This window comes from Hordeum vulgare, chromosome 2H (genome assembly GCF_904849725.1).
Source record: "Hordeum vulgare subsp. vulgare chromosome 2H, MorexV3_pseudomolecules_assembly, whole genome shotgun sequence".
In the NCBI taxonomy this organism is placed as follows: Eukaryota; Viridiplantae; Streptophyta; class Magnoliopsida; order Poales; family Poaceae; genus Hordeum; species Hordeum vulgare.
This window is the reverse complement of record NC_058519.1, coordinates 654216857-654228188: the sequence shown is the minus strand read 5'-3', so window position 1 is coordinate 654228188 and position 11332 is coordinate 654216857. Positions and strand designations below refer to the sequence as shown.

Sequence of the window (11332 nt, the reverse complement as noted above, 5' to 3'; positions counted from 1 at the left end):
ATATCACGTTCTACTCGTCTTCTCTCCTACGATGCAGCTGTTTTTGGAATAATATAAGAAATTAAAAATAAATAAATGACAAATTTGCTAGCAAATTTTATTACGTGCCAAAACAACGACATGCAAGTCTATGCAAAAGGAATAAAATGTTAATAACTATTGAATTCGAAGCAAACACAAACACCAACGTGGAGATTATCAGAACGCAGAAGCATTGAAAATGAGCCAACGTCAAGATGATCAGAACATAAGAATTAAGAAGATAACAAGAATGGAAAAAAAAAGAAAAAATGAATTTAAAACTAAGCCCCCGGTGAGGATCGAACTCACGACCTTTCCCTTACGAAGGGAACGCACTACCACTATGCTACGGAGGCATTTTTGATAAGCAGGAAAATTAATTTTTGTTATCCAATAGCGCCGTCAATGTGCTGTGGCGAAGACTTGTAGTGGATTTTGGTTTGTGCGACCTGGGTGAAAGAAGGACCACAAATAACCCAACTAAACCAAAGGCACCCAAAGCTATTCAGAGGCGCCCAAAGCAAATGAAAGTTTATTTGTTGAGATGGGAAGCAAATGGAACTTGAGGTGCAGTAGCAGTACATGTACATCTGCAATTTTAGATGAACCAACCAATTACGATTGATCGTGTGTAGCAAGTACATGCACTAGCATATCTTTCTGTTTAGATATTGCCCGCGTGGATCATCAGCGTTATTTACCCTACGACTATGAGAGACGATAGAACGGTAAAATTAACCTGTACCCGATGTAGTGTGACCTTAATGAGGACGATGCACTTTTGCTCCCTTTGACGCTGTGTGTTGGGCTCTTTCCCATGGTTATTCATCGGCATGGGTACATGCGGTGAAGCAACCAATGGAGCTGGCTGTGGTGGCTCCTCGATAGTGATGAGCATGACTTAGCCATTGGTTTGGCGTGTTACACGATGTCTCTAGTGGGCATCTTTCATATTCGGGTTATGGTTGAGGTGTACCCCTAGTATATAATAGTAGAACGTCCATGCGTTGTCACGGGTTTTTAATTTATTTTTTGATTACACGGGCTAAGACAACCTTTTGAACTTAATACTGGGCCATTTACTCCATCACTATGAAGCACACAAATTAATGATAATAGTCCGCACAACACATAGAAATGGCTTCACATGTTAAACTTGTTAATTCATTGCTAGACTTGAAATGGGCACCATGGCAATAGTTCTGATACTTATTCTTTCCTATATTATCATTCAAGGAAAAGTTAACTGACTACCAATCACTGCAAAAGGGGTGGCAATTGAACCCCTTTTGATAGCAGATTTAGTTTTGGGACGAGATCATACAGTGATATTTTGAAAAACTAAAATTTCCTTCTCTAACAGAAATTGCCATGTCATTCTGAAGAAACTATCATCCCCTCTAACTGAAAATGACAATGAAATCGTTCACAAATGCCACCTCCTCCTGGCGACCGTTCGTCCACAAAGCGGGTCCATAATTTATGTAGAAAACAAGTCAAATAGACACTAAGATGAATACAAAAGGATGTATGACAAGAACTATAACATAAATTGTGTTGCAATCAAATAACAATTAGCACCGGTTAAGGATCCCATTCCATTTGTCCTCCCGTACTACTACGCCTTCGGCATGCCTCCCCTCATAACCCGCCTCCCAGTACCGAATATTTTTCAATACTTCCGGGGGTTTTCACACTCCCACTTTACTTTTCTGTATGGTACTCCCTTTTTTGGATACTCCCTTTCGGGGTATTTTACCCTCTCACTTTTTCTTTTCTTGTATAATTATATGCTAGTAGAAAATTAAAACCAAGCATCAGGGACAACTAAACCTAGACCAGAGATGAACGTAAGCACATGCACACTCGCACCCGCACACGCGTGCGCGCGCACACACACACACACGCACACATCACATCACATCACAAGGCAGACTAATTTGAGTTCCTGCTCCGGTACTTTCCTAAGAAGTATTTTGGTCCCCCATTCTACATTCTTAGTTTAATGCTTCACCAAAAAAGGAGGTAACTTGAAGCGATCCTTTTATATAAAAACACAATCTAGGATATTCTTACATACAACTTTATTTTGCTTCACAATAATTTTTAAAGCAGATAAAAAAACATGTACAAGGACTGCCAATGGGATAACTAATGGTCATTTTTTTTTGAAAGGTAACTGATGGTTATATGTAACATCTAAAACTTTAGGAACCAGATATGATCTAAGGAAGTGACACACATATGCATGTATCTAATAACAAAGGCCACATGAAAGATAACCTTTATTGATAAAAATATTGCCAGATCCACTCCGTTGTTTGAATAGCAACGGGCATTGGCACTGGCACTAGCACACCCCCTTCGTCATAGATCAATAACCATAAAAAATGAAGCGACATTAAGAATAAACGGGAGATCTGAAAGCAATAAGATATTGTGCATGGTAGACATGGCTCGGTTGTGAGACCAAGCTGGAAACTTCGTTGAGAGGAAATTGACAAGCTTCTTCTTCTACAAGTTAGCCCGTATCTAACATATAGGTGCAGTTACTTACACCCTTCTCTTTTACTATAAGATGGATACATTAATTTTTATTAAGGATACATTTTTCTATTATGGGGAACACCTGGTGCAAAACCAATGAAACTTTTGAGTAGTATAAAATCCATGACATTTTTTTTGAATTTTGATTTTGCTAACCACATGTCCCGTGAGTACTGTTGAAGCGCATGATTTTAATTCATATGAGATCAGAATATGCGGTTGCTTTAAAAATCATGACTGTACAGTAATCTTTCATGCAATAATAATCCAGTAATATATATCCAGTAAAAAAACAGAATTCATATCTATGCATGATATATACTAAAAGACATTTTAGCAAACAAAATATGAGAGAACAATATATCCATATAAGAAAATAATCTTTTTAGGGGTATTACAAAGGAGGCGCGAGGTAGAGCTCAAGAAAGAAAAGAAAATTACATACTCAGATCTAGCCAGGATAGCATGACACCCCAGCAATGAGAAGTTCTTGTTGGAAGTTTGACCATAGAAGAATGTCTTGAGCAGCCTTTTGAGATGTTGATGGACTGATCATCTTCCCAAAACACCTTGACGTTGTTTGTTTTGAGATTGCATATCGGTCTGTTTTGATTGGAAGGAAATCAGGCCGGATGGGTTTATACTTTGGAAAAGGATCAGCCGGAGTGGGACATCCTCTGTTCGATCGAGCGACTAATGGAACTAAACCTAGCGACAACAGACAACAGACTCCCCTATATGAATGGACATCCCTATTTAAATGGATCCAATTAATTGCGCGCATAATTAATACTCCCTCCATCACGGTAGAAGGCGTGCTTGGAAATTCTCTGAAACCTAGGTGATTATTGATTGGCTGTGGGATGGGCTGAAAAATAGCATTCACACTATGCATGCATATAGAAGTAGTACAACAGAGTACTATTAGCGGCTATGAGTAAATGTAATGCGTCCTGAACTATGTCTATTGTGAAAATGCACGTAAATTTAACTGTTCTTTTTTAACTATGATGAAGGAAGTAATCTGATAATTAATTGCATTAATGGCTTGATTTGCAAATTGATTCGGCACTCCGCTTCCAAAGTATTTTCACATTAATGACTGTGTGCGAACCAACCAAATGACCTACGGATCCCTTTTTCCGAAAAAAGGTTTCCCCCTGCTTTGTATTACAAAGCAACCAACCGATACAACCAACAGTAGATGCTGGGAGGGAAGCAGCATAATCACACCCAAAAGAAACGAAAGAGAAACAACAAGAGAAAAATGCCGACAACGGTGGGTCGACGGAAACGAAGAAGTTTCACGACCACTGCGCCCACCGAAGATCTTCCACCAAGCTCCAAAGCACCGGTACCAATCAACACCTCCAAAAAGGACTGCGACGATGACGACGCTGCTGCCAAGGGTTTCCCCCGATACGTGACGAGGCAAGAGGAAGGGTCGCCCCCGACGCCCTCGAGGAAGGTCCTACGGATCCCTTTAGGAGTAGAGATGATTGATGATTGATTTTATGGAATTATTGATGATTGATTCTGTATATGAAATGATTGAAAGGTCGTTATTATATTTAATTAAATAGATTGATTGTGGTTAAGATATGAGTAGTTATCTTAGGAAAGTTGATATGTGGACGGAAAGAGTGGATCAATGATGTGGTGGTGGTGGTGGTGGTGGGGAGGGGAGGGTACGAAGCGACCACACGGCCTACTAGCTGGTCCACTAAAAGTAGAAATTTCTCAATCCATAACATGCAAGGAAGAACTCACAGAGACAAAATCCACCACACGAACTAAAAAAACAAGGACATTCCATAAGCCCTGAACAAACAATTAAAGCTGCTATAGCTGACTGGCAGTAAACAATATTACAGATCTTTGAACGGTTTCTGGTGGACTGACCTGAAGCATTTTTTTTGTATAAACCTATAGTGACACCGCTTGCTGGTCACAGTTCAGCTTGATGTATCAGTTTTCAGTTCTTTCTTTCGAACCTGGCACTGGGTTGATTGAATCCCGCTTTGCTGGAACTTGTTCCTCCAAATCCAAGCATGATCCATTTTCTCCGCTACCTCCTTGCTTGCGGAGAGCTGCTTGCTCTATTCTCTTCCCCCAGAGAACATTGTACAGGCCACCAACCATCAGCGCGCCACTTATCACACTGTTTATTAGAAGAGGAACAAATTAAGATTGTTTTTTTCGGTGTAGTACTTCTGTCTAACAAGCAAACATTAAGAAATGCACCTTCCAAGGGTGACTGCTTCTCCTATGAGAAGTGCCAGAATGATTGTGATAACCAAAGTTAGGGGTACTGTCATGGCCAGGAATACTGGGCCGCACCTGCCAATGACCCAGATTTGCAGGTAGTTTGCCAATGCGGTAACAAATACACCCTACAATGTAAAGTAATTTCATAGGGTCAGGATTTTATTTTCTACTCCCTCCGTCCCATAATATAAGAGTGTTGCGCTTTTATATTATGGGGCGGAGGGAGTACTTCCAAGGTAACATTCTTATTACGAACTTTGATAAAAAAAAACATTCTTATTACGAACACCATGTATGGTTTTCGGTCCCGTTTTCCTCATTAACTGGCCAAACTCTTTTCTTCCTTATGCAAAGCGGGAGCTCCCTGCCCTCTGTCAAGGACTCAAGGTTCCGTAAAAAAATCAATAATTTGTTGCTGGTGAGGAGATCGTTTTTATACTTACACAATAGATGATCGCCACAAGACCTACATCCAATCTCAACTTCCATCTTGAAAAGTCTCTCTCCATCACTAGAGCCATGAAAAAGGATTGAACAGTCGCAAAGACAATCTGAAGGCTCGTGTTAAGCAGCATGGACGGATACTCCTCCAGCAAAGGGCCCTAGAAGCAACATGGAATAAATAAGCATCTGAACAAGCACACACACCTGAATCTGTAGCCTGTGCACACAGCAAGATGCATACCTGAAACACTGTCCAAAGCGCAAACATCACAGTGGCAAGAGATTGCAGGAGAATTCCCAATATCCAGCTCCTTGAGGGATGAGTATCAACTCGACTTGGGTGACGAAACATAGGGTGATGGACGATAGATTTGAGCTCCGGTCCTTGGCATAACGCTAGTACCGTAACACCAGCCACACAAATTACTATACCAGAAACTTTCACAATCCCATGGTAGCTCTTTAATTGCAAAGACTCCATTCTACCATAAGTACAACAACAAATCACTCACTTACCATATTTTTTTTATCATAATATTGTATACAAAGCAAGTTGAACCTATTTTCAGTCCTACTATCGTTACTAAACCATGTTCATGAAAGCACTCACATCTACACAAAAGTAGGTTTACACTACTAAATAAATACTAATGGTAAAGATCATAGTTGGTGGTGGTGCGTTCACTTCTTAAGTCATTTGAATCACCACAGTTGTCACTGACTTTCCAGAGGATGTACATATGGTTCATTTGACTAATGTATATTTTGAGATGATTTTTCTAAATTTTTCACAAACTAATGGGCTATGTGTCATGCGCGTTTAACCAACTGACAATACGTAGCAAAGAAATAACTTCGGTAGCAGCACATGACCATTTAGCTAGCTAGTTAAGTTCAAAGAAGCACATACAAACAATTTTCACAATGGTACTCGGTTAGTGTTAATTAGTGCAGAGAAATAAATTGGTACACCGTAATAAGTATCACCACCCTAGTAAGTATCACGTAACCATACGGTTCGATTACGTACTTGATAAGGACGGTAACTAAGGGATGTTGCTCGAATTTCACATGAACATAACCAATAGCGACTGATTAGCACTCCCGCTATAAGTAAATATAATCTCTGTAACTGTTTTGTCGCTGCAAAATTAACGAGAGAGTAAATTACGACACAAAGGTTTTATCTCCAACCTTTATAACACTCAAAGGTGTTAGCTCCAACCATTGCACACGTAACTCGGTTGGTGATATCATCCGCTGCACTATTATAAACGGCTGTTTGGTGCTCCTAATCATAGTTTTGTGTCTATGGATGAGCATCGGGTAGAGGATATTACTCAGGTCGGAGAGGCCGATAATGGGAGTTTATCCGCTCCATTTTTGGAGAAAGAGGTGCTACAGGCTATTGAGGGCATGAAGAACGGAAAAGCTCCCGGTCCAGATGGGTTTCCGGTTGAGTCTTATAAGAAGTGCTGGTATATTATCAAGAAAGACCTTATGTCAATGTTTCATGATCTGTTCTGTGGTCACTTACAACTCTTTCACCTGAATTTTGATACCATTACATTGTTACCAAAGAAGGAGGGTGCTACGCGGATTGAACAATTTCGTCCTATTTGTCTGTTAAACGTTAGCTTCAAATTTTTTACGAAGGTGGGAATGGATAGGCTAACTAAGATGGCCCATTCGATGGTGCAATCTACGCAGACGGCCTTTATGCCTGGACGTAACATTCTAGAAGGGGTCGTGGTCTTACATGAGACTTTACATGAGATGCACTCCAAGAAACTTGACGGAGTGATATTCAAAGTAGATTTTGAAAAAGCATACGACAAAGTGAAATGGTCTTTTCTGCAACAAACCCTACGTATGAAGGGGTTTGGTGAGATGTGGCGCAAGCATATAGACTGTTTTATAAAAAAAAGGAAGTGTCGGTATCAAAGTAAATGATGATGTGGGTCATTTCTTTCAGACACTGAAGGGTCTTAGACAAGGTGACCCTATGTCTCTTATTTTATTTAACATTGTTGCAGATATGTTGGTACTCATGATCAGGAGAGCCAATGAGAAAGACCTTGTAGGGGGACTAGTACCACATCTAGTGGATGGGGGTGTCTCTATTCTACAGTATGTAGATGACACGATCCTTTTTATGGAACATAATCTTAAAAAGGCCATAAACATGAAACTCATCTTGTGCTTATTTGAACAACTATCTGGGCTGAAGATTAATTTAAACAAAAGTGAACTGTTTTGCTTTGGAAAGGCCAAAGCAGAACATCTCACTTATAATCAACTATTCGGCTATGAAAGTGGTAATTTACCTTTCACGTACTTAGGGATCCCTATCCACCACCGAAAGTTGACAAATAAGGAGTGGAAATGTATCGAAGACCGATTTGAAAAAAAAACAAGCTGCTGGAAAGGCAAGCTTTTATCCTATGGAGGACGTTTGGTACTTGTTAATTCTGTATTATCAAGCATGCCCATGTTTCTTCTATCCTTTTTTCAAGTACCAGTTGTGGTGCGAAAAATGTTGGATTTCTATCGGTCGAGGTTTTTCTGGCAGAGTGATGATGTCAAGGCCAACTATAGGCTTACTAGATGGGACATAATCTGCAGACCAAAGGACCAAGGAGGTTTAGGGATTGAGAATTTAGAGGTTAAGAATAGATGTCTGCTCAGCAAATGGTTGTTTAGACTATCTGTGAAAACAGAAGGTACGTGGGTACAAATTCTGAAGAACAAGTACCTACAACACAAGACCTTAGCTCAGGTCACCACAAGACCAGGTGACTCTCCTTTCTGGAAGGGTCTGATGAGGTCTAAAACTGCATTTTTCAATAGAACTAGGTTTATCATTGAAAACGGTGAATTAACTAGATTCTGGGAAGATACATTGCTAGGGGGGAGTCCTTGGCTCTTCAGTATCTGCAACTTTAAAATATTGCGCAACGTCGACAGGTGTCCGTTGCGACAGTATTGCGTGAGACTCCTCTAAATATTCAGTTCCGTAGAGCCTTGATTGGTGACAGATGGACTAGATGGCTGCATCTAGTCAGAAGGCTGATGGACATAGCCTTTCTGACTGCCCTGATATTGTTCAATGGAGGTTTACTACTAATGGTTTATTTACTGTAAAATCTATGTACATGCACCTCATAGATTCCTCGCCTATTTCAAAATCCATGCATATATGAAAGGTCAAAGTTCCCCTTAAGATAAAGATCTTCATGTGGTTTGTTCACAAATGAGTTATTTTAATTAAGGACAACTTGGCCAAACATAATTGGAAAGGAAATCAAAGATGCAGCTTTTGTCAGAATAAAGAAACTATTAAGCACCTCTTTCTAGATTGTCCTATGGCTAAACTTTTATGGCGCTCGATTCATATTGCTTTCAACATAAGCCCTCCTACTAGCATTAACATGTTATTTGGGACGTGGTTGAAGGGGTCAATGTTGACTATGCTAAACTTACTCGTCTTGGTACCTGTAGACTATTCTGGGCTGCATGGAACTGCAGAAATGATTTAGTGTTTAACAGACAAAGCTATATTCACTTTTTACAGGTTATCTTCAGGGCTACTGCCTTGATCCGCACGTGGTCCTTACTCACTCATGTGGAAGCAAGGGAGCCTTTGGTTACTGGGTGTGCCCAATGGAAGATGGTAGCTCGGGATATCTTCAACCGGTTTGGATGGCGACATATTAATAGGATAGGTGGATAGTCATCTAGGCCTATTTCCATTATTATTGGTTGCGGCGCGATAGACGCCTTGTATCTTTTATTTATTCAAGACCGCTATGTACTTGATTCAGACTGGTTTCGTGTTTAATAAAATGTTGCATGCATCACTCGATGCAGAGGCCGGGACGATGCTTCCTTTTCTAACCCCCCCCCCCCTCCCCTCTATCCGGTAAGAAAAGGTTAGGCAAGGTTGAGCATGGTTTAGGACCCGCCGGGTTGGGTTTGATAGGGTCTGGGAAGATCATGTTATAAATAGAACATATAGAATGTAATGAATTATTAAATTTGTTTCTCTGAACAAATGTAGTTTCCTTTTGCAAAAGAAAATATATTTATTTCCTTTATCAAACGTGAAGAGTTATTAACACCACAATATAGCCATTTCGTTCGGCTGTAAACATCTCTAAAATTTAATCTTCTATTCTTAAATAATTGCAACCCATTAACTATTTTCCATAAGCATGCAACACTTACACATCAACAAATCATTCATCGCTGCCAAATCATTTTTCAACTATGTGTGCAACCCCTTTCACAGTAACTATCTTGTCAATGTGTGCAACCCTTTTCACATCAGCAAATCATTCATCGCTACCAAATCATTTTTCATCACATCATAATTATCACAATTATTCATGTCATGAACCTAATATCCATGTCTTTGTCCGACCATCATGAGGCAACGCGCGGTTTATATTCTAGTATCAACTATGTATGCTGCAAACTTGAGTCTTCTTCTCATAATCATACAATTATGCAAAGCTATACTTCTGTATTAAATGCAAATAAATTATATATAGATATCATATTCATGTAATTTATGTGTGGATATCACAAGTACAAATTTGCTTAGCTTAGTTTGATGGCATGTTTAAATGTTAGTTACCACAAGGCAAGATAAATATTGTTCTACCCATGTAATGCAATTATCATTAAAAATACATACCTCAACAGAACAGCCAAAAAGAAAGTTAACACTGGCAAGAGATTTAGTACTGCAGAAGCAGAAGTTGCTGAAGCATAACTGAGACCAACACATGATATGTTAAGAGAAGCAGACATCCTGGGGAAATGAAATAAAGGAAAATTATTACTAAGTGATTTGCATACATAGAAAATAAGATGTATATCATTTATAAAAGAAAAACACGGTAAAGATAGCTTTGAAATACCAAGGGGTCTGTTGTAAGAAAAAAAAATACATGGTATGATTCTAGACAATAACTATTACTCCCTCCGTTCCTAAATATAAGTCTTTCTAGAAGTTCAACTAATGGACTACATACGGATGTATATAGACACATTTTAGAGTATAGATTCATTTATTTTATTACGTATGTAGACACCTAGTCAAATATCTTAAAAGACTTATATTTAGGTACGGAGGGAGTACATCATTCTTAGCTTTGCCGGCACAACACTCCTGCAGATATTTAGTTAGTTAACCTAATTAAATAGCTAGTTTCTCACAAAAAGATGAGCCACAATTTTCACAGTTAGTTGAACAATTAGAAGTAAACATATATTAATCTGATATGTAAAACTGAAATTCTCGGATTGCGATTGATGAAGGTGATGACTATACTACACGGAAATCAAAAGGTCTGAGAAACTAATTAATGAAAAGTAAGTAAATTTTATATTGCAAGGGTGCGCATGGATGCACATATAAGAGTTTCAAACATAAGTTTGGATAAGAAGCAACAGATAGATAGATACACTATAGGTTAGGTAAATATCCAACAACTCATGTCAACATATCTCACATGAATATTCTCCCCCCAATAATTAAAAAAAGTAGAAAATAACACAACACTTCTGCCTTCTACGTTCACCTACCCATATAATGCATGCACAAATAGTTTCAGACAGACTTTGTATGACAGTCGTGGGGCCGTTTTCCTGAAAAAATAAATCTCAGGGCAAATTTGCTAGATGGCATCCACATCCAGGTAAATAAGCAGCAAAAAATATGTACCTTTCAATTGCAAAAGCAATGGGTAGTAAGAACATGGTACCTATTAAATGCCTGTAGAAAACAAGAACGTATGTACTTGTACCTTGGTTAAAAGCAACTTTGGTAAGTATCTGCATAACCGCATAGATAAACCTTAAGAGAAATGAAACAACATAAGGTGCTCTGTTTCCCATGACTCTCTTTGTTAGAACTTCAAGGATGTTTGCTTAAATACTACTACGTACTTGCCTGTTACAACACTTCGTCAAGCATTTGCCATCAGGATACTTAATCAAACCTTCACTGTCATAAGGTTTGTTCAGATATGACTCATATGCTTTA

At 39.0% G+C, this 11332-nt stretch overlaps 1 protein-coding gene and 1 non-coding gene across 2 annotated transcripts; both read right to left on the bottom strand.

Annotated features, from left to right (window-relative positions):
• Window positions 1-305: 305 nt before the first annotated feature.
• On the bottom strand, window positions 306-377 carry TRNAT-CGU. The gene has a single exon. It is a non-coding gene; the product is annotated as a tRNA-Thr (tRNA).
• Window positions 378-4394: 4017 nt separating this feature from the next.
• On the bottom strand, window positions 4395-11332 carry LOC123431265 (WAT1-related protein At5g64700-like). Its single transcript, XM_045115088.1, has 7 exons — window positions 11012-11332; window positions 10873-10935; window positions 9980-10096; window positions 5522-5762; window positions 5280-5438; window positions 4813-4961; window positions 4395-4729 (listed from the first exon to the last, which is right to left on the bottom strand). The coding sequence occupies exons 1-7, from the start codon at window positions 11182-11184 to the stop codon at window positions 4537-4539; spliced, it is 1095 nt and encodes a 364-aa protein (XP_044971023.1). The 5' UTR covers window positions 11185-11332; the 3' UTR covers window positions 4395-4536.

Bases quoted from the DNA above. Each gene is read 5' to 3' on its own strand.
- LOC123431265 (XM_045115088.1), bottom strand. From the start codon at position 11,184: ATGGGAAACAGAGCACCTTATGTTGTTTCATTTCTCTTAAGGTTTATC. The intron at 10,097-10,872 runs GTAGGTGAACGT...TCATTTCCCCAG, and splicing joins TTTGTGCATGCATTATATGG to GATGTCTGCTTCTCTTAACA. The intron at 5,763-9,979 runs GTATGTATTTTT...TACTTATGGTAG, and splicing joins TTTTTGGCTGTTCTGTTGAG to AATGGAGTCTTTGCAATTAA.